This window comes from Talpa europaea (assembly GCF_964194135.1).
Source record: "Talpa europaea genome assembly, chromosome: 7".
NCBI lineage: Eukaryota > Metazoa > Chordata > Mammalia > Eulipotyphla > Talpidae > Talpa > Talpa europaea.
This window is the reverse complement of record NC_140074.1, coordinates 12,416,291-12,438,889: the sequence shown is the minus strand read 5'-3', so window position 1 is coordinate 12,438,889 and position 22,599 is coordinate 12,416,291. Positions and strand designations below refer to the sequence as shown.

General features: G+C 42.5%; 3 protein-coding genes across 5 annotated transcripts; 1 reads left to right on the top strand and 2 right to left on the bottom strand.

Moving 5' to 3' along the window:
* Positions 1-3,368: 3,368 nt before the first annotated feature.
* TOPORS (TOP1 binding arginine/serine rich protein, E3 ubiquitin ligase) lies at positions 3,369-12,801 on the bottom strand. Its single transcript, XM_084237166.1, has 3 exons — positions 12,784-12,801; positions 11,084-11,278; positions 3,369-6,350 (listed from the first exon to the last, which is right to left on the bottom strand). Exons 1-3 carry the CDS (start codon positions 12,784-12,786, stop codon positions 3,435-3,437), a joined length of 3,114 nt encoding a protein of 1,037 aa, XP_084093292.1. The 5' UTR covers positions 12,787-12,801; the 3' UTR covers positions 3,369-3,434.
* SMIM27 (small integral membrane protein 27) lies at positions 12,785-13,308 on the top strand (the record flags this gene model as incomplete). The annotated part of the gene is made up of 2 exons (XM_084237168.1): positions 12,785-12,829; positions 13,186-13,308. The coding sequence occupies 2 exons, from the start codon at positions 12,785-12,787 to the stop codon at positions 13,306-13,308; spliced, it is 168 nt and encodes a 55-aa protein (XP_084093294.1).
* Positions 13,309-13,957: 649 nt separating this feature from the next.
* Positions 13,958-22,362, bottom strand: NDUFB6 (NADH:ubiquinone oxidoreductase subunit B6; the record flags this gene model as incomplete). Of its 3 annotated transcripts, XM_084236585.1 has the most annotated exons (4): positions 13,958-14,026; positions 16,681-16,725; positions 18,955-19,047; positions 22,183-22,362. In XM_084236585.1, 4 exons carry the CDS (start codon positions 22,360-22,362, stop codon positions 13,958-13,960), a joined length of 387 nt encoding a protein of 128 aa, XP_084092711.1. The 3 variants fall into 3 exon arrangements, with proteins under 3 accessions (XP_084092711.1, XP_084092712.1, XP_084092713.1); XM_084236586.1 differs by lacking the exon at positions 16,681-16,725; XM_084236587.1 differs by lacking the exon at positions 18,955-19,047.
* Between the last annotated feature and the right edge of the window lie 237 nt (positions 22,363-22,599).

Here is a 22,599-nt window from a genome sequence, read left to right as displayed (position 1 = left end):
TGACTTTGTTAAAATGGATCCAAGTTTTGAATTCTGATGAAATCTGGTTTGACAAGGAACCCCTCCCCACTCTTCATTGAGCTGCCAACCATCAAACCATGATACATGTGTGTCTGGCACCCCTAAACACTTCCCAAGATTTTTTCTAAGCCCAGAACACTGTATGCACACTGACTCAGGGCATTCATACCCCACACTGTCAGGCAACTACAATTACTCCCCTTGATGAAAGAATTCCTGTTAAGTATGGGTTTTCAGCCTACCTTGCATAAATTCTTGCCCCTTTGCCTACCACTTGTCATTACTACAGATTGGCTGGGTTAGGGAGGCCCTGGGGTTAGCTCCCTGAGAAATTGAGGTCAAACTTGACACAAAAGCAAAAGCAGTAACAAGTTTTCCCATTGTGTATCTAAGGCAGGCTCAATAAGCAAATGAAGACTTGGTTGCATTTCCCTACCACAAGTCAGTCACAAAGGTCTCATAAACACTGAAAAACAGAGGTAAAATACTGCATAGACAATTCAGATGAACAAGTTTAAAGAATAGTTCTAGGCTAAAAATATTTAGATAGGGAGTTCTCTGACAGCAAGAGGCAGCTTAGTTTTAAAATCTCTGACACCTATTCTCCCATCAGATATTTTAAGCATGTCTATGTAAAAGAAAAAGAAAGGGACATAGCAGTAGTTATTGGGCAGCAGTGCTGGCCAAACAACTTTGGTGCGATGAAATTTAGTAATCAATACAGATTGTGATGCATGCCCTGAGGAGTCCAAGGTTATTGAGCACAAGCAACTGAGGGGCAGTACTAGACAATTAGCAGAAATCTAGTTTATCTAGGACTGAGTTTTCTCAGAAATGCTATGCAAGAAGGCTCTGAACTAGGGCAGCAGCTCCATGACCTAGTGTGGTCAGAGCACAAACAAGTTGAGAAAAACTAAAGATGGACCACAGCCTAAGAGCCAGAGATCTGTAAACTGCATTATGCAGGAATGTTTTGCTTGCTTTAAACAAATAATAGGGGGGCCTCCCCAGTGGCGCAAGGGGTTCAGATGCAGCACTATAAAGCTATCTGCAGCCACCACAGCAGGAGTTCAATCCCTGGGCAGGAAGGTGACCCACATGGTGCAGCAGACCTCTCCTGTCTCACCCACTGATCCCCCTCAGCAGTGCATTTCAGTCAATCCGCCTGCTCTGTTCCCCACTCTGTCTCTGGTGGATCCTCCCACCACCACCACTGCCCTCCCTCTGGCCTATACCCCAGTTCTTGTATGAATAAATAAATCTTAAAAAAAAAAAATAGGAAGCTACTGAAGGACTTTATTATTATTTTAAAGATTTATTTATTTATTATTTATACAAGCGCTGGGTAGTCAGAAGCACGGGAGAGAGATTTCACCAGAGCTAGAGCAGGGAACAGAGCAGGCAGAAGGACCGAAGTACACTGCTGAGGGGAGCAGCTGGCGGCAGGAGAGGTCTGCGCACCATGTGGGACCCTCCTCTGGTGGGCGGGGAGCAGCCGGGGAGGCTGCGGGCAGCTTCGCAACCCAGCGCTCAACCGCTGCGCCACCAGGAAGGCCCCTGAAGGACTTTAATGAAATTTCTCTTAAAGACCTTTTGACCACTGCATTAAGAATGGAGGCAAAGCAATTAGTGTTACCACCATGGATGCAGGTTGACCCACTATGCTACAGGTGAGAAACCATGGCCACATGATACAGACACAACAGAAGTACTTAGTTACCAGGATTTGCTGATCGATTAAGGAACTGAAGGAGAGGGAACAATCAAACAGTCGGAAGTCGTGGACTAAACGTTTATGTGGGTCATGAGATGGTGCCAAAGTTTTGAGCTTTCATTAAATGTCTCACTGAAAACGTGACGGTATTCAGAATGTGGAATTCTTACTATGTGTTCTTCATCAACGAGTCTTTCCACAATTTCTCAGGATGAGCTTATGCAAGAAGTCAGTTTCAGCTTGTCATTTAAAATTCAGTTTTCTATTGCCCTTGGGATAAATACAACTCTAAACATGGCTTCAAAAGCTAGGTCTCGCACCCATTCTGTTGGCTAACCCTGCCCTCCTTTGGTTCTTGGACTATGTCAGGTTCCCCTTCTGCCTTTGGCTCTTCGTCTGCCTTTTCCTTTGCTAACTATTCTTCTCTCTTCTGAGTTTCATTTTAACTATCACTTCCACCTACAAATTAAGTCCCAATGCATACTCTTAAAGAGGGAAATTATACTGTCTCTCCGGAGAACTTAGTTTGTAAAAAGTATATGAGAGAGGTGGGGGAGAAAGTGGGGAGGGAGGGAAAGCCAAACCCCTATGAGGGCAGGGAGCATTAAATCCGCTATGTTCTATCACTGGATCCCTAAACGCCTAGTCAAGACCTTGCCACACAAAAGGCATTTCAATTTTTGTTGAATAATAAACCAAGGTGGTAGGCAAGGCAAATTGAAGGCTAAATTTAGATTTAATTCAAGTTCTGCTGCTCACTGGCAATCCTGTATCAGGCTTAAAGGAACGCGCAATTTTATCATCAATAAAACACACACAAGACCATTTTGTGTAAAAGAACTACGAATGTAAAAAGGTGGCCACAGCTTTTTGTTTTTAGTAAACTAAATGTTGTGTAACTGCATTTTTCTGAAGAAATAACTAACATACACCTCATAATCAGACTGACGAACATCACAAAAACTGTAAAATTAAATGCAATCACTTGAAATGTGTATTTATGACTCAAGTATATTCTTATTTTCAAGATTTTAGCCCCCCACTAATAACTTTACTTAAAAAAGCAATACTGCATAGGAAATTTTCTAGATTCTGTTTTAAAGTATTACTGTTTTATTTTTTCCTTTATTGAATACACATTTGCTTTACGGGCAGTCCAGAAACAAGTATATAAAGGAAGTATTTAAATTCTTCTTTTGGCAGATGTCAAGATAAACTGTGCAGACTTAAATGCCTCAATTTAACCTGAAATGATTTTGAATACAAATTTTTAAGAAGAAAAATAAAGACCGCTCAAAGGGATTCTCCTAGTTTATAGCACATTTCCAGAATAACTCCCGAAACAAAAACTCAAAAATACTTATTGACTACTTTAAAAATATGTCAATACCATATGGCTTTATGAAATAACTTCTAAAATTTATATTTTTTTTTATTTAAAAAGGATCCCAAGTTTTAAATAAACTGCTAGCAATATTTTCTTCACTTAAAAGTGCATACCTCTGAAGGTGGAACATACATACTTTTTGAACAAATAATGATTTTTACAAAAATTTAACACACACACAAAAAAAAATCACTTAAAATATTTTAAGGGGGGAAAAAGAGTTTTTACTAAAAGTCATCTTTAAATAGACTGCAGTAGATGACATTGTTCCTTTTTTACTATTAGAATTCTCAATGAAAGGCTTTGGCAGCTTTAAGACATTTCACAATCTCTATCAAAAGACACTGACATTAATGATGTCCGCGGAGAAGGCAAGGGCCTGGATGGCTCAGTCTGAACACACACATTGCCGGGCTGGTTCTCCAAGTCAGAGGCAAAGGCGCTCTCTTCTCTAACATCGAGAGTTTGTTCAACTGAAGCTACCTGGGGCGGAATATTATCTACAGTTTTGTTGGCATTATTCAAACTGTTACTGACTGTAGTAACATCACATTCCTTGTCCATGACACCAAATTCGTCTTCTATTGTGACTATATCTTTCGTTTCAAATGGTTCCAAGGAAGGAGACAAAAACTCATCTTGTAGAGGATCCTGAGGACGACTGTTGTCACATTCTATATCCTCCTTTACTTCAGAATCCTTATCACTATCGCTGTCAATGGTAATTACAACTGGAGAACGTGAAGCATTATCCCCATGGTGTTTCTTGTGCTTCTTCTTGTGTTTCTTCTTTTTCTTTTTATGATGCCTCGTCGTATCGGTAGCTTTTCCTTCATAAACTATCTCGACACTCAGGCTCCGGGTCCTCCTCTTTCTCCTCCTGTGTTTTGTGTCTCTATCTGAAGATCGGCTGTCTGAAAAACTGTCACTTTCAATTTTGTAGTTTCCATCCAATTTCGATGAAGATTTTTGGTAATGATTTTCCTTTACTTTAGACGGAAATTCACGAGATGGTTGGGCAACTTCATTAGTACCCTCCAAATGTCGTGTTTTGTATTTTCGTTTCCCTCCAGGCTTTTCATTTCTCCCTCGGTCCGGTCCTGTAGATGCAGTCCTTGATCTATTACTAGACAGGCTCCTCGATCTGTGCCTTTCATAGTAGTAATATTTCCTCTCACTGTGATTATTTTTTTTCCGAGCATTTGTTCTTTCAGAAAAGGACTGAATTCTAAATTCTGGACTTGACGATTGTCTGGAATAATGAGCTCTGGACAGAGTCCGCCTCCTATATGACGACTCGTAGCCATCCCTGTCCTTGTTTCTACTATAGTAAGTATATTCCCACTTGTATCTGCTTCCATAATTATTTCTTAAGTAATAACGATCTCTATTTCTGCTCCGTGATCTTCTTTTACCATGATCACTGCTACGAGACCTTGATCTGCTTGTGCTTTCACTACTTAGAGACAGAGTTTGGCTTCTTCTTGACCAACTGCTATCTCTAGTTCTCGATCTCTTTTTGTCTCTCCTACCTCTAGGTCTGCTACTCTCTCTGCTTCTGGATCGTTTGCTTTTCATCCTTTTTTTCCCGTGATGCTTTCTACGATTCTTCTGATCATGCCCACTTCTACTCTGGGAACGTGAATCCGAACTTCTTGATCTTCCCCTCCTTCTATGTCTACGGTTATATGGGGAGTGGCCTCTGTCTCCTCTGATGGACGAGCTCAAGTCTCTGGGAGAGGACAATAATGTAGATCGTTTCTCCTCCTTCTTTGATTTGATTCTTGCACCAGAATCACAATGACTTTTTACCTGCTCTTCCTTTCCAAGGATGGACCGTGGAGATGAACATCTACTAACATCACTATCCCCAGAACTGTAAGACTGCTCTTGTTCTTGTGTCTTTATTGTCTCCATTTTCTCATAAGAGCCTAAATCCTCAGAATCAGAGGAAAGTTCAACAAGTTCTGGGGTCCGCTCAGCTAGTGGCTTAACAAACCCAACAATTACACAATTATCTGAGGAAGAATCACTGTCATTATTTAGGTCCTCATTGGTTTGTACTCCTTGGATCTGAGATGTGGCTCTTCCGGTTATAAGTTCCTCATCAGAACTGTCAGAAGTATTTAAAAGGGAAGACATAGCAGCATGTACCTGCTCTGAGCTTGAATAAGATGGTCCTGGTGTTTCATCATCCCATGGTGCCTGACTGACAGTGGCTATATTAATATCCAGTTCCTGTGTCTCAGCTTCATCAGGAGATATTGTTATGACTGAAGAATCAGAATGACTACCTTCTTCATATGAAGGAGCAGGGCAATCGTAATTAGCATGCTGGTCAAAGGCTGCCATGTTAAAAGGAGAGCGAGCAAAACTGATAAATTCATGTATAAAATGTTCAGTTCGATTAAGTAAAAATGGCCTCAAATCAGACACAAATGCCTGGCTCTCCAAGTCATAGCGAGTGACATTACTCATGATGATATGCTGAACAACATTCACTAAAGACCCATGAGCTCCAAAAAGAACTGTAAGTTCTCGTTTTAACCAAGGGACTAATCTATGAAGACAAGCCGGATTCCTACGGAAAAATTCAGCTGAAATGTCCCTGTAGCGGCCACCATCTTCGATATTTCTAACACGAGCACCAGCGCGATAGAGAGTTCGCCTAAAATTTATAATATCCTGTTCCTGAATTTTCCGCAAAGATCTTTCATCTGCAGTAGTTGGCCTCCTTATTGCAATCTGTCTCATAAATTGAGAAACTTCACCATCTCTAGGTCTTGTTGAAATGCCTAATCCTTCAAAGAGTACTCTACTATCTGGTGGAGTTGCTGTTGCTCTGTTCGCGGTACTACTAGAAGCACTTCGTTCCCGTGTCATAGTTGTACGATAGTGGAAACTTCGAAGATTAGTAGGGGTGACAAAGGAAGGCCTCAAGACATATTCCTTGAAATCATCTTCTGCTCTCACAGAATGAAAAATAGAATCAAAGGGCTGTTTACATAATGGGCATTCAGCTTTGTTTTTTGACCATTCCTGCACACAGCGAAAACAGAACTTATGTAAGCAGCGATCTAAGTAAGACACATTATCAAATCTATCCAAGCATATAGGACACTTAGAATCAGGAGATGCATCAGCTGGTACTGTCTGTTGCAATTTGCTAGTGCCAGCTTTAGGTGAAAAGTTGTCCATTTTAAATTCCTTAGCGGCAGATGCCATTATCTGTAAAAGGGAAAAAAATACATCAGTAACCTGGTAACAGAGTGATGATTAAATAATCTGAACAAAAAAGGATCATATTTTGGTAAAGACAGTTGAGTAGCTGGGTGTCTTTATAATATAAAGAGGCCGAGTGGCATGACAATATAGTACAAAGTACAAGTTCTAAAGTTAGATTTCTTGGATTTGAATCCCTGTTCCAGTCTAGCAACACAATTGTGGACCAGATACTATCTCTGTGCTTCAATTTCATCTGCTGATTACTGATAACAGTCTATGCCTCTCAGAGTTTGTCAAGATGTAAAGTTCTTAGAAAGTGTCCAGTCCATAGTAAGCTCTCATAATTATAGAACATTCCATTAGTCTTCTAAATAACAACTGAGAAATATTTACTAACGTACAAAAGAAAATACACCAAGCATCCATATACCCACCACTTAAATTCAACATTCTGATTGTTACTCCACTTTTTTCTAAATGTCCCTTTTGTCATTTTCCCCTAGCCCTCTCTATAAAACAATGACATCACATCAGTTGGTGTGTTTTTCTATGAATGGTTTTATATCTTTCATACAGACCAGATTTGTTTTATTTGTAGTATCGCTCACGTACCTTTAAAAATAGTGTGAGTGAGATAATTTACATACCAGAAAGTTCATCTGTTTAAAACAATCCTGTGCTTTTTTTAGAGGAAGATTCTTTCATGCCCACAAAAAAAGATCTTTTAGTGAAGAGTAAATGAAATACTAAGTGTAAAAGCACCCAAGGGCAGTGCCTTGCTCAGAACAACTGCTGAGTAAATGTTAGTCGCTATTATTAGCATTACTACACTGCATCATTATTACATTGTTGTTACTGCATGATTATGTTCATCACCGATTCCTTTCAGCACCCCTAAGAAGTCTTCCTTGGGCCTCCCTGGGAGGGCAAGGGGTTAAGCACTGCACTATGAAGCTGTCCACAGCGTCTGCTGCACAAGTTCGATTCCCGGCCAGCCAGCGAGCAACCCAAATGGCGCAGCGGACCTCTCCTGCCTCGCCTGCTGCTCCCCTCAGCAGTGTATTTCAGTAAATCCACCTGTTCTGTTCCCCACTCTGTCTCTGGTGAATCCTCTCACCCCCCGGCACCTCTCACCTGTGCCCCAGCTCTTGTATGCCTAAATAAATAAAATCTTAAATAAACAAACAAATAAATAGTCTTTCTTAGTTTTCTTACCCAAAGTTTAGTACAATGTCAGTCACAAAGTCTCCTAAAACCATGCTTTTCCTCTTCTTCTCTTACTCTCTTTTCCTAGGCTTACTAGAATCTTAGTTTTGCTTTCTTTAAATTTATCACTTCAGAGTGAAAGTCTATTATGATTACATCATTATTTTATAATATCCCTCTTCAGTTGCATTCTTTACTAATTATTTTATATGCATTATATATTAATTTCTTGCTTTATGTTTTCCTGGGCCTACTCATCTTTACCTCCTCTATCAAGTCAGTCAATAGTACATTAGTAATTTTCTAAATAACTTATTGACTGTATCAAACTTGTAACAAAAAGAAACATACCCACAGTAAAATCCTATGATAGTGAAACTGGAGTATTTTATCATTGCTTTAAAATTAAACTTGCTCATCTAGGGCATCTTAGTTTTCTCAGTCATAACTTAATAGGGAATGAATTAATGCTGAACAAATATTCTTCAGGCCCAAGCATTTCTATTCCAGTCTATTTTCTAGAATGGGAATGCCAAAATCAACATTGTCCTTAGAAGAATTGAATTATAAAACACAATGCTGCTTTTTGTTAATGAGGTTTGAACTCTGAAACCTGTTAACACTGCATGTATTTCTCAGCATTTCCCACTACTTCTAATATTTTTATTTGCCCAATGAAGGAAGGGGGAAAAAAAAAAAACCCTTAGATAAAAACCTTTAGGATCAAAGACAGTCCATGCCTCTGGGAAAGGAGTAAAGAGCTGCAAGGTAACCAAAGAGGTTACCAGAAAACCTGGATGGAAGACCAGATTTCAACTAAAACTACTGTAAAGTGGAGAAATTCACATTAGCTCAGAATTTTACTTTACCGTCTATATAACCAAGGGATAACTAGACTTTGGTGAAATTCAACAATGGCAATGATATCAGTTATCATATAAGGAATTTACCCCTTCAAAATCATCACTAAATACTGTATTTAAATATGTGTTACAATACACATTAAGTAAAACTACCATATGGCCTAGCAATTCCACACCTGTCCAAGAGCAATGCAAACATATGCCCACAAAAAAACTTGTGTGTGAATACTGACAGCAGCACATGTCATAATAGTTCAAATGTGCTAACAACATGTGTCCATCAACAGATAACTGTAAAAGTAAAATGTAATATAGCCTTACAATGGGTATTATTTGGCAATAAAAAGAAATCAACCACTGACACAGGCTACAACATGAACCTTTTTATTATGCTAAATGAAGTCACAAAAAGACCACATGATGTAGGAAGCCACTGATATGAAATATTGGCTGCTAGGTAGGCGTTTCTTGGATAAAGACGTCCAATTCTATTATGATATATATATACACACACACACAGACGCTGCATATATAATGTAAATATATACTTAGTATATTTACAATTCTGTAAACAATAAAATCACTGGATTATTTATATACTTTAAAAAAGGCGAACTATATGGGTGGAATATAAATTATATCTCAACAAAGCTGTCTAAAATATACAAATCAAGGCATGAAACACAGTAGCTAGGGAGATGATTAAGAAGGTAGATTTCTAGGAGAGATTCTGGCGTTTAGCAAAGATGGACCTGATGTTAGATTAGTGCTTCAGGTTCTAGAAGAAGCCTGTGATAAACATTTCTCTATCCCAGCATGGTAGGAATAAAGACTAGAAATTAATTTCCCCATAGGGAAACTGCCTCCTCCCCCCCATTCTCAATGAAGTTTACCAGCTTTAGGATAAAGTGGTTTTATACAAATCTTCCCTTCCCCGAATTTTCAAATCAGCTGGGATAAGAACCTTTATTGTGACATTTGGGGGGAATTTTAGATAATCAACAAACATGTTTCTAAAGAAAATGGCTAGGAAAGGAAAGGGAATGAAGAATCAGAAGGTTGCACTCTAAATTAGATCACAGACTGGACATTTAAACTGCACAGTGACATAAAGTAAGAATGCTAAGCAAAACTAAATGTTTTAAAAAGCCAGATTTACTATAAAAGTCATCTATGGTATTCTTTCTTTAAAATTTAATCACCTGTTGATTATATTTGGGGGACTGATGTTAATTCTCAAGCAAAGCTAGGGTTGAGAATGAAAATCATTCATTCATTAGAGATGTGATATGGAAGAAGTTATTTCATTTCTTAAAACCTTGTTTTCTCAATTCTAAAATGAGTTCACAGCATGCATTCTAAAGAGGTGGTTGTGCGAAGGGGTTTAATTCATGCAAACAATCAGCATAGTGCCTGGTGTTCAATAAACACACAATACTATTTCCCAAGGTATGTGCACATAGTTACTTCTGGTCATTTCCATCTGCCATACTGATTTAAAGGCCCAAAAAATGGTCATCTGTAACAGTTAAATAATCTTCACACGTAACATATCAATGCTAAGTGGCTTAAAACGTTGACAAGTGGTTCAACTAGAATGACACCCCCAAGCACTAAAAATAATCTGGGTTTTCCCTCTCGTGACCATTAAGAAATCACTGTACCTCTCTGATCTGCAATGTAATCATCAGCTTCAGCAGATCATACGGAAGTTACAAAACCTATTGACCAGATCCGATAAAACTTATAATAATTCCAGTTCCAGCAATAAAAAGAACTGCGTGGGGGAACCATTCCCTTCCAAAGTCACTCATTCCAGATAAGCACCACGAGTTGGGCTTAGTACTACAGCTTTGCATTTCAGGGTCTAAAACCAAAAAAAAAAAAAAAAAACAAACAAGAACCAAAAAAAAAAAAAAAACCCCAACGTTCATCACTGTTAACTTAAGCCTTAGGTTCCTCTCTCTTGTTCTCTTAAATAACCCTGAAAACTACCCGCGAAAAATCCTTTTCTTTTTCCCTCTTCCATCACGACCCGCCCAAGCTCGCAATTCCTCCTGCCACGGGCCGAGCCAGCAGCCCCAGAGGAAAGCTGCAGCCTCATGGACTAAAAAGTCACAGGCGGGCCAGCCAAAATATTTCAAACATCACCGACAACTCCAAGAGCCACGGGGCTAGTGGCTCCCTGGAGTTAAGATCTGCCACAGGCCAGGATTGGGGGGGGGGGGGCGTAAAAAATAAAAAGACAAAACCACGTGCATTACATAACCACAGCGGACTGAAACACGGTTATTCCCATTTCACAGACAGGCCCCGAGAGGTCAGAGGACCCCGCCAAGGTCACACCCCTGGGGCGACGATGCCCCGAGGCCGACTCCAACGTTGCGTGTTTGGCGCTGTCCCCCCGCCCCCCCGGAGCCCACACTCTCCTCCCAGCACCCCGCCGGGCTCGCGGCCCTCGGGAGCGCCCCTGGGAAACGCAGCCTCCCCCGCCCCCCCAAATCCACAGGTGCGCCGCCCGCCCCCCGCCCGGGGAGGCCCGCGCGCCCCCTGAGGCCCTGCGCGCAGCCCCCGCGCCCCTGGGCCTCGGCCCGGTGGGGGGGGGGGAGCCCCGGCTCGCCCGGCCCTTCCGACCCCCCGCACCCCATTGTTCCCGATTTCACTCACCTCGGAGGATGCGGGCGCAGGCCCGGCCGGGGCGCTCGCGGTAAGCTCCCGCCGGCCGAGCAGGCTAGGGCGGTGACGACAGGATCCACGAAGGCATACCCGGCGGCTCCTCCGCCGGCCCTCAGCAGCGGGAGCGGGCGGGGGCGCTTCGCCCTCCTCGCGAGACAGCGGAGACCGCGGCGGCGCCTGCGACCCCTGTGACGTAAAGCGCTCATCACCAATGGCGGCTTGGGGGCGGGGACGGAAAGAGAACCCCGCTCCGCAGCCCCCGGCGCGTCAAAACACAGCCCGCGCCGGCGCCACGCATGCGCCGCAGAAGGCGCCGGCGCCGGGGGCGGGGCTTAGCGCGCTCCGGCGGGAGCCCGCCCCTCCCCTGCCTCCCCCCTCCCCCCCAGCTCCCTCAGGCCCCGGAGGGCGGGCGCCCGGGCCCTCCCCTCGGGGACCCCCAAGCTCGCCGCCACGCCTGTTACCCGTCGCCGGAGCTTACAGGGACGCTGGCTCGGGATGATGCTCGCTCTTTACCTGGAAGACGCGGGAGCTCGCTGGGCCCGGCCTCATTTAAACCTCCCCAAACTCAGGGCGAAGGGGGAGCTCAGAGGAGCTCGCGGTCTACACGGAGGTGAAGTGACTTCACCGCCCGCTGCTCGGCTGCGAAGTGACACTAGGATTCGAATAGAATCCAAAGCCGGTCCAAAATGTGCCCGACAGGCTTGAGAGCCGTCTCCTCCAGTCTGGGGGGGGGGGGGAACTGGGGTTCCCCAAGGGGGCAGGGCCGGAACTCTTACCCAAACGGATGTTTTTCTCTCAAGGGCCTTCACCGCCTCACGAAATCGCAAGCCAAACCCGCCCGAGAGGGGGTCTGCGACGGGGAACCAACAAACGCCCGCGCCGGCAGCGGCCCACGGCCCCGCTCCGCCGCTCGGGTCTCAAGCGAGGCCCCAAACATTCTAGAGCCCGGCTCGGCACAACCGCCCGCGCGCCAAACCGCCGTCCCGGGGCTCGGGGTTTGCTCCGGGCACCATTCTGAGCGCGCGAACGCTCGGAACCCCCGCGGGCGCGTCAGGCAGGTGCACTGTCGGGTGCTCCGTGCCACGGGCTTCTCCCCAGAAGCAGCGCCTCCATCCACAAGCCGCTGCGCCCACACTTGTCTCCCGAACTGTTCGATTAGCAGGGATCCCCGCATCGAACCGCCGCTGGTGTATAAAAGCAGGTGTTGTTCCCGCTGACGTCCAAGTTGACCTCGCTAATGTCGTTATTATGTGGGAACATGCGGGGGGCAAACGTGTAATGCTTAAAACGTGGGTTTTTTTTTTTCTAATAAAGTTTTAAATGCACACGGAAGTAGATGATCCAGAACTAAGACTGCAGTGCAAATGGAAAAAGAAAAAAAAAAAAAGGCCGCTTGACAAACCGCGCGTCCCCGGCTAGGAGGCTAAAAAGCAGTTTTTAAGCGAACTTCTGCTTCCTCTCTTGCCCTCGCCCCCGACAGGCGCGCCGGGCCCGCGTCATGTGGGCCCGCCCCCCCCAGCTGCGGGCGGAAGAGGCCGGCCCCGCCGCAGGGAAGTGCTCCCGGAGGCGAGTGGGCGGGGCTTCGTGCCCGGATGAAAGATGGCCGCCGCCGCTCGGCCGCCACCGCCCCGGGGGTTGCTATAGGGCCTGCAGCTTCTGCCCGATCCCGCGCGCGGCCGCTTCCTCCTTACCATGAAGCCAGTGAGTCGCCGCACCCTGGACTGGATTTATTCGGTGGTAGGTCGAGGGGCTGGTGGGGCTCCACGGTGTCGACTCCCCAGGCCCGAAGGCGGAAGGTTCCCTATTTCTTCAGCGCCCAGAAACTCCAAAATCCATTCCTGAATTAAGCTTTGCACTCCCTAACCTCGACTCCGCCTCTTCCTGGAGGACACGCTCTTCCGCTTCTTACGTAAGGGCGGCTGGGTGTACTCCTCCTCCAGCATCTTAATTCCCACCTTAGCTAGTACTCGGCATCCTGATGGAGGTGGGGGAGGGAAGGGGAGGGGAGGGAAGGGAACGGAGGGAGGAAGGGGCTGGAGGAAGCACAACTCACATTAATATTTTCCTTTTACTTCCTCGTACATCTCTTTTAGTTGCTCTTTGCGATCGTATTACTCTCCTGGGGATACGTCATCTATGCTTCAACTGTAGCCGCACGCCGACAGCTAAGGAAGGAATACCCAGACAAAATCTTCGAAATGAGTGAAAACTTGTAATTCTTTGTAAATACAGTTCATTATCTCATGCTTACCTGACATCTATTACATTTAAAAGTAAAATGCATAATACAGCGTTTCCAAATTTATTTTTGCATACAATCTTTTGTAATAGCCACGAATGCACTCGTTTTTCAAACACGTGAAGTTGTCTTTTGCATTCTCAAAACAGAAGCCAGCAACCTAGTTCCACGACCTTTGAGTATCAAGTCATGGATAGAATAACATGCTTTTCGATCCTAGAGTCTCTAAAATGCTTTTTAAAAATTCCACAGCTTTCTTTAAAACAGGTGTGTGGAATTTCTGTTCTATTTGTATACTGCTACATTTCATTCCCTGGGTACCTTCACATCAGACCAGAGTTAAGTACTATATAAGAAAGAAATCCATCATGACTGCTCTTCTACATCTTGTTTAACTAGTCAAGAGTGACCAGAAAAGTAACTGATACCTTTTTTTTTTAACATGTCCAGGTTTTACTTAATAGTTAAATAATTCAGAATCTCAAATTGTACAATGTTTGTGAATAAACAGACAGCATACATATAAGAGTAAACTTTATTAAGTTACATTTCCAGATACGTATTTAGTAGATATGATACAGCAACAAACTTGGGCTTGTTAAGCCTTTGAAATTTTTCAGCACTCTTCAATGATGTTGGTCAGGAAATTTTTTCATTGGTGGAATTACTTCTCCAGTCTCCAGAATTGTATCACCCTAGGGAAACGAAAATAAGGTGTTAATAGAAAAATCTTTCCTGTAGAAGTGGTAGTTACACTTGGTTAGCTCTCACATGGAAAAATCTATTTCAGCTCTGGCGTTTACCCTTTAAAAGGACCTTAGGCAAAGTAGAAGCAAATGACCAGAAAGAGCACGAAAGTTTTGTCTTTACAAAAATGATTAACAGATAATTTCTAAAAATTTTACATTGTCCCAATAAATAGAAGCAGCCCTAGGAAAAAGCTGCAAGGAGACATCTTCAGTTCCATATAAGGTGGTAATGTATTCCCAGCAACTGAATGTTTGAGGTTCTCTCTCCTGTTTGGCACAGATACTAGAGGCAGAAAGCAAACTGTGGCTGGGCAGTTGATTCAGGTGTCTTCTCAAACCTAGGTAGTGTGTGGAGTAGGAATGGCCAAAACCCAGTGGTGAGAATCTTGAAATCTCAACTCAAGAAACTATAATTTTAGGCAAATTCCTTTAGTTTCAGCCTTGTGTTCAAGAAGTGGATTCTGTCAGCCTGACCGGGTAGAGCAGAATCTCTATCACTACCCCTGCTATTCCCTGACCTGGTACTGTTCAGAACTGTTAGCTAATGAAAAAATAAACTTTTTAATATGTTTATCCCATTTTATATTTTGGGGACAATTTGTTACCACAAATAACATCACCTTAGTGCAGAAAATGGTAACCTTAAGTGGTCCTGATATTTTACTATAATAGATGAACCACATGGCACTTAGCAGCAGGGACACTTTTAGCTTGGAAGCTAAAAGATGAAACAAATGCCAGTAATAACTGGGAAGCAGACTGTCAAATTAAAGTTCTAGGAGAAGTAACTGGAAAAAACTTATACTATGTGTTATACTATTACTGACTTGGAGGGAATGTACTTAAAGAAACATGAACTCAGGCAATAAGTGGCTGATATGAAAAGAGAAAAATGGAGAAAATCCAAAAACTCAGGACCTTACAGTATTGAAAATAAGGTTGCTTTTGAATCTCTAAACAAGAGTTAACATTGAGGATGCTCTCAGAAACAGAATCCCAATAAAACCCAGTAAACAAAGGGACTCAGACCTATGGAAAAGATCAGATTGAAGTGAAGGAAGCCTGTGAACTAGTCTGTTTCAGATGGCTTCACAGAGCTGCCTCTGATTTGAAAGAGACATTTGCATGTGGACAAAAGAATTGAGAGAACTTGGTAACTAAATAAAAGGCACAGATAGTGGCTTGTAGGACTGACTGGAAGCAAATTAGACTTCTGGGTATTGTTTTCATGCCTACCAAGTGTGTGAACTAGATGGTCAAAGAAATCAAACATAGACAACAAAAATCTGATTGTTTGAACTCAAAACAACCTCTATCATTCAACCTTCTGTGAATAAGAGCCAGATTTTGAAGGCCTACAACCCTAAAGAGGACCTATTTCCAAGACTCATTTCAGATGTGATCTAGGTTGACAACAAAAAAGGACGGACCCCTGGCCAAGAACAATGAATAAAATGTTACCTTCCAGAAAAAAAAATCAGTACCCATTCAAGTAACTTCCCATACGCAAGATTTAGGAGTCTTTATAAAGTTTGACCAGTGGATTTCAGCATCACTAAAACCAGTGATTGGAAGCTTCTCAAAGGAATCAATGACACAAACAACAGGAAAGAACAATGGCAAAAAAAAAAAAATACACAAGTAGGACAAATGCTATAGAATCACTAGTCTTCTGAAGAGAGCTCTCCTTTGAACAGTAACGGCAGAATAAAAAAATAATAAACATATGACGGGAAAATAAATAAATTACCCAACTGGGGAAACCAGCAAAGTTAATTTGCTATTTTTAGACTACCTAGGCTCTAACCCACACATATATATCTATATATACAGTGAAATATAGAAGAAATCCCCTACTATTTCCTAAAACAGACTTCCAGCTGGAAGGGTAACCCAGTTTTGATGGTTCTCCCTAAAATGCCCTTCTGTTGCAGAAGACAATGGGTTATTGGGATTATATCATCTTGAAGCAAGAACTAACACTGTTTTGTAAGATTATAAAACCTAGAGATTGATAGTAGAACTGTAACTAGATACAGGACAAGAACTGACATTCATTTTATTATACTCAACAATTATCTTAGTGAATAATCTCTTAATGCTGAAAAGACTCACTATAAATTAGGAAACTGGCCTACATATTTGTAATATAAAATCTAAAGCACACATTAACAGAATTTAAATCCACAAATACAGGGAGTTACGGTTTGCCTCATTTGAAAATTAAGCAAAAAGCCATAGGAAATGATCGTTTGAAATAACAGGAATTCAGCTGCTGTTTTTAAGCTTAGGTCTCTGTTCTAGCTACTGTCCTATGTCCTTAACTTTACACGAACCAGGGAAGCACTGAACAACTGTCTGTATCTTCAATTCACTTTCGGACTACAAAAGTCATAGAACAAGTTTTACAACTAGATTGAAACGTACCCTCCCATTTTTCAATTGCTAACTCACACTATTCCTGTTGTATTTTTATAAGAGGTTACAAGACAGACACTGGAAGACAAGAAGAAAGTGACATTTTAGTTGAATGAAAACTTGGAGAAGGGAAGGAAAGAAAAATAATGACCAAAAGGAAAATCAGAAGTTTTAAAACTTACTGGGAATATTCTGGGCTTCCTTTCAACAATGGCATATGGTTTTGTCTGCAATAAAAGTAATGCTGTTAATTGTGGTTGTAGAGCTCCTGAAAATAAATAATGATATCCCAAATTTTAACATAAGCCCCATACTTTCAGCAAACTCCAGACTCTTATTTAATTATTTGCTCAAGATCTATACTTGGCTACCAAATCTCAAATGAGATTTTTCCCTACTTACAAAGGCCAAAAACCTTGACTCCTCAGCTGATCCTCCTGGTTCTACCTGGAGCTATATATCCTGAATTAACTCTTCTCACTAGCTCTAGTACAACTACCCTTGTCCAAGCCTCTGATCATTTTTTTCACCTATTAGTCTCCCAAATTCCCTTTGTGCCCTCCCACAGTCTATTCTCCATACTGCAGAAATTAGAATGATTCTTTTAAGATATATCCCTCCTCTGCTCAAAATTTCCTAATTCTGGATAAGAGTCCTTGCTGTGATCTCTAAAACCCGCCACTTCACCCTACACATCAGTGGTTTCTGTTTTACTAAATGTATCACTTTTATCAAGTCATTCTCCTATTTAAGAATGTAAAGTGTTCCACTGCCTATCAAATAAATATCTCTGGCTAGCTTTCAAGACCTTCCAGTTATTTGGTCCCCACCTGCCAAAGCCAATAAGGCATTTCAGTTGTGCATACATACGGCCATGCTTGTTGGTGATTATTTCTCTTTCTTTCTTAATGGAATAACTTCTCCTTCTCTTACCCAAATCACAGTTATAGTAACTTTATACCCATACAGTAACTTTTTTGTCATTCCTTCCTTGTCCGTTTATCATTTAGCAATCCACTGTATAAAAAAGCTTTTCGATCCATTTATTAATTGATTTATTTTTATCAGTATGGACTCATGGATTTGCATTTTATTTATTTGACTCATTCATTCATTCACTCATTCAATTACTATCATTTATTTTGATGGTGAAGTTGTCCCAGTGGGTTTCCCTTCAAATGGACTCTATGTCATTTCATATCTCTATCATTCTTGGAACACTTCTTTATTCTCTGGCACAACATGTTCCAAGCTCATCTTAGACTTTCCCTGCCCCAATCCTGGAATCAGCCATTCTCCAAAAAGCTCATAATTCATTCAGTGTAGAAATATGTTAGACCTGGCTGCTAGGTTACTCTCATTACCAGAAGTAACCTGATATAGGCCCTGTTAATGAACAGAGCTAGAATGTCCACATTTACATCTATATTCATTTCCATAGCTACCAATATACATATAAAACAATGAGTTCACATCAGTACTACTAATTCCATAGCAGTACCATACAGTTTTCTCTCTTTCCATATGTATAACTCCCTTTAGTAACATGGGTCCCATTATCATTAATACATGCACTTTTTAAAAGTCAATCTTCCTGTATATAACCAATCTCTTCTCACCAACCACACACCAGGACAAATACCCTTCTTAACCTCATTTGGGTTCTGACATTTTATTCTGCTACCCCTATTTCTTGTTCCAAACCACCCTTTTTCCCTTGTTCTGCTCCCCTCACTCTGGTTACAATATCCTACACCAAGTTATTGCCACTGCTGCTCAACAAATAGATTAACTCACCAACACCTCTCCTCTGCCCCCAAAATCAACCCACTTAGGACCCAACACTGCTCACTGTTTGAGTTACTATACTCCATGCTTGGCAGTCACCACTGCAACCCTTCCGTGCCACGTCCTGAAATGCAAACCCTCCTCATCCTAGTAAGGATCCAACATCCTACCCCAGATTATCCACAGTCTTTAAAATATAGCAACTGGCTCACTTCAATCACCCATGCAAAATCCTTCAGTGAAAAAGTTCAAGTTTTTGGACATTCCAGCTCCTAAAAAAAGTTGTAAAAAATAGGATAGAAGATACTCTTTGCCTATTACAAATTTTATCTTATATAAGATCTGTGCTTACTAAAGGAAACAAATTATTTTCTCCCTTCCTACTCAGGACACTAAGTTTACACTAGCATTACTAGATTAAGTACATTCTGATCATTTAAACACTTTCTACTAGGAAATGCACTTCAAGTTGTAAGCAATTCCTACAAAGATTAGCTTTTTGAAAAATCATACTTAATTACTGAGTTTCATTAAACCTTTTACCTAAAAGGTTTCAAAGAATTGATAGTCAAAAATAAGTTAAAAGTGGCTGGGTAAGGGGCATACCCACATAGGAAATAATTTTGTACAATAATAAAAATAGATTCAAAAACTTTAAGCATACTTACATTCACATGATATTTGAGATAATAATGAATAATCCAGGCAGGTATAAGTACATGAGTAAAAGCAAAGATACTGTGTCGGTAAGTCTTATAGATCTGGAGGGGGGAAAACATACACAAAATAAATAGATATCCCATTTTTCATGTGGTAGGAAAAAAGCATCAATGACAACAATGTTGTGATTATTTTAAAATTTCAAAGTGCTACATACTTGTTATAGTCTGTGGCCAACCTTACCCACTCAAATATTTTTACTAAAGATAGGGCCCTGATTGGGGACACCTACAGAAAGCTGAGCAAACGCGTCTTAAGAAGCATTTTGCAAGACCATAGTAAGACATTTATAGATATGTTTTTTAAAAACTTCTAAATGCATCTTTAGTATAAATGTGTTAAAGATAAAACATGGTATAAAAAAAGAAAGAAAAACTTTAATTGGTTTAACCAGAGTAATCAAATTTTCAGGCAGTCACCTCCCTAATTCATCTATTTCTAATATCCACAAACAATTCCATTTGATTGGAAGGCAGACAACTTCAAGCATATCAATGCTAGGAAAAAAGAATGTTTTATATGCTAGGATAAAGTTGTTCAAAGTTCACTCTGAGATGCCTTCAGACACTCTTATTTATTTATTTATTTATTTATTTATTTATTTATGGATTTATTTATATAAGCACTGGGGTACAGGCCAGAGGTGCAGGAGGGTGAGCAAATTCACCAGAGACAGAGGAGGGAACAGAACAGGCAGAAGGACCGAAATACACTGCTGAGGGGAGCAGCAGGCAGGACAGGAGAGGTCTGCTGTGCCATGTGGGAATCTCCGTGGCCAGCCCACAATCGAATCAGGGCTGGAATCAGGGCTGCAGAGGCTGCCAACAGCTTCACAGCGCTGAGCTCAACTGCCTGCACCACACGGAAGGCCCCAGACACTCTTTTTTAAAGAGAAAGGCAAAAGAGAAATAAAAATGGAACTTTTCCATGGCAGCCAACCTGAATGAAACACACTTGTCCTTGCAGGGAAAGGAAAATCATCGAGATTATAAATATTATAATAGTCATAATTATGGAAGAAAAAATTAACTCAAAGTAAGGTAAGATGAATTTCAACAAATGATTATTTACTTCCTTAGATTACTGGCTATGGGTAGGAAGTCAATTTTCAACCAGTGGCTGCCAAAATCAACAAGTAATGTCAGAGATACAAGATTGAGTTAGAATTTAATTATGCCACCACAAATATTTAATACCATCTTCACAGAAAAATTTGCACTGATTCCACTGCACCAAACTTTGACACGGTTTTAAAAAGACACAGACATCAATCTGAACTCCTTCAATTCTTAGCTCTCCGCGCACAGATTAAGTCACTGAATTTTTGCAGGCCTAAATTTCCAATCGTTTCAAGTGAAGATTAGGAATAGTTTCTACCTTATAGGAGTAAACATTAAATGAAGTAACACATGCAAAACTCTCAGCAAAGTGCCATGCACAAGTAAGCACCCAAGTGTTACATATTAGTATTATTACCATAGTATTATTAACATTATTATTAGCAAAGGTTGCAGATACTTGAAAGCAATTCTGAGATGTGTTCATCACTCATAATTGATGTGATTTAATTCACAGTCAAGAAAATGTCCAAAGACGCTGAAAATAAAAGACAACTCTTGAATGAGTGATTTTCTGCAAAGTTCAGGAATGGTATTTTTATTTTTTAAACATTTATTTATTTAGGGCCTCCCCGGTGGCGCAGCGGTTGAGCGCTGGGTTGCGAAGCTGCGCGCGGCCTCTGCACCGCCGGTTCGATCCCCGGCTGCTCCCAGGCCACCAGAGGAGGGTCCCACATGGCGCACAGACCTCTCCTGCCGCCCGCTGCTCCCCTCAGCAGTGTACTTCGGTCCTTCTGCCTGCTCTGCTCCCCGCTCTGGTGAATTCTCTCACCCTCCCGCGCTTCTGACTGTACCCAGTGCATGCATAAACAAAAAACAAATAAATAAAATAAATAAATAAAAAACATGCCTCTAAAAAAAAAAAGATTTATTTATTTACGCATAAAAGAGCTGGGGTACAGGACAGAGTTGTGGGAGGTGAGAGGATTCACCAGAGACAGCGTGGGGAACAAAACAGGCAGATTGACCGAAATACACTTCTAAGGGGAGCAGCAGGTTAGACAGGAGAGCCATGTGGGTAGCTCCCTGGGCTGCTGGGATTGAATTCATGCTGCAGAGGCTGTGGCTTGCTTCATGGTGCGGTGCTTAATCCCTTGTGCCACCAGGGAGGCCTGAGGAATGGTATTTTTTTTTTTTTTTTTATAGAGGCATGCTTTATTTATTTGTTTGCTGGTTTGTTTGTTTGTTTTGTTTATACATGCACTGGGCACAGTCAGAAGCGCGGGAGGGTGAGAGAATTCACCAGAGCCAGAGCGGGGAGCAGAGCAGGCAGAAGGACCGAAGTACACTGCTGAGGGGAGCAGCGGGCGGCAGGAGAGGTCTGCACGCCATGTGGGACCCCCCTCCGGTGGCCGGGGAGCAGCCGGGGATCGAACCGGCGCCGCAGAGGCCGCGCGCAGCTTCGCAACCCAGCGCTCAACCGCTGCGCCACCGGGGAGGCCCAGGAATGGTATTTTTAAATGAAATAACCGTGTTAAAGTTACATAGTTGTATCTTAGAAAGAGGCTCTTGAATGTCTCATTAGCATACTAATAGGGCCCGGTCTTTGATGGTAAACTAGTGCCTTCTGGTAGTCAGATTTAATGTTACTTGGTATTAATAACCAACTAACACGCAACTGTTCTCAAATACTAAAGTCATAGACTGTTAACTCTATTAGCTCCCTGCTGTCATTCTGGGGGAAGACTTCATCAAGAGAATCAACTGCACAGTGCCCTGTAAAACCGAGGCAGAGATTCGTCTCCTGTCATCACACTTGACAGCAAAAGGGAATGACTCTTCCAAACACCTACGTGTTCCTGGACTTCCAGTGCACGATTCTCGGGAGAAGTTTTATATCCCCGTTAAACCGAAGTCTGATTCCCCCTCGGAGAATCATGGAAACTTGTGGGTGCAGAGCAATGCCAGTCCCTAGTGTTGCTGCAATGTGCAGGCTTCCGGCAACCCGACTGGGGCTAGCGGGGTGTGTGCATGTGTGTGTGCGTGTGTGTGTGCGTGTGTGTGTGCGTGTGTGTGTGTGTGCGTGTGTGCGCGCGTGCAAAGGAGGCCGTCACTCACCACATTCTTCCAGGGGGCCTGGTCCTTCAAAAAACTATTCCAGAACGCTTCCATAGGCCACATCCTCTTCGGGGGCAGCACCGGCTCCCGCGAGCTCAGCTCCTGGTCCTTCAGCCATCTCCTCCTCAGCTCTCGCAGCTGCTTCAGGCGCAGTTTCTCGTCGGGCGTGTACCCCGACATGCCGCCGCTAGTACCGAGGCAGAAGGACACGGCGCGCCCCCGGACAAGGGACTTGTCACTCGCGCGCGCCCTCGTTCTACGAAGCGACCTTGCAAGGACGTCTGGGAGAGGCGCGCGGCTATGACGTCACGCAGGGCCCGCCTCCAAAGCGGTTCCCAGCGCCTGGCGGCGGCCGGGCATGCGCAGAGGCCTGCGGGCCCCTGAACCCGGTCTCGACCCGCCCATATTTCAAGCTAG

Bases quoted from the DNA above. Each gene is read 5' to 3' on its own strand.
- TOPORS (XM_084237166.1), bottom strand. The intron at 6,351-11,083 runs GTGAGTGAAATC...TCCCTTTTACAG, and splicing joins CTGCGCCCGCATCCTCCGAG to ATAATGGCATCTGCCGCTAA.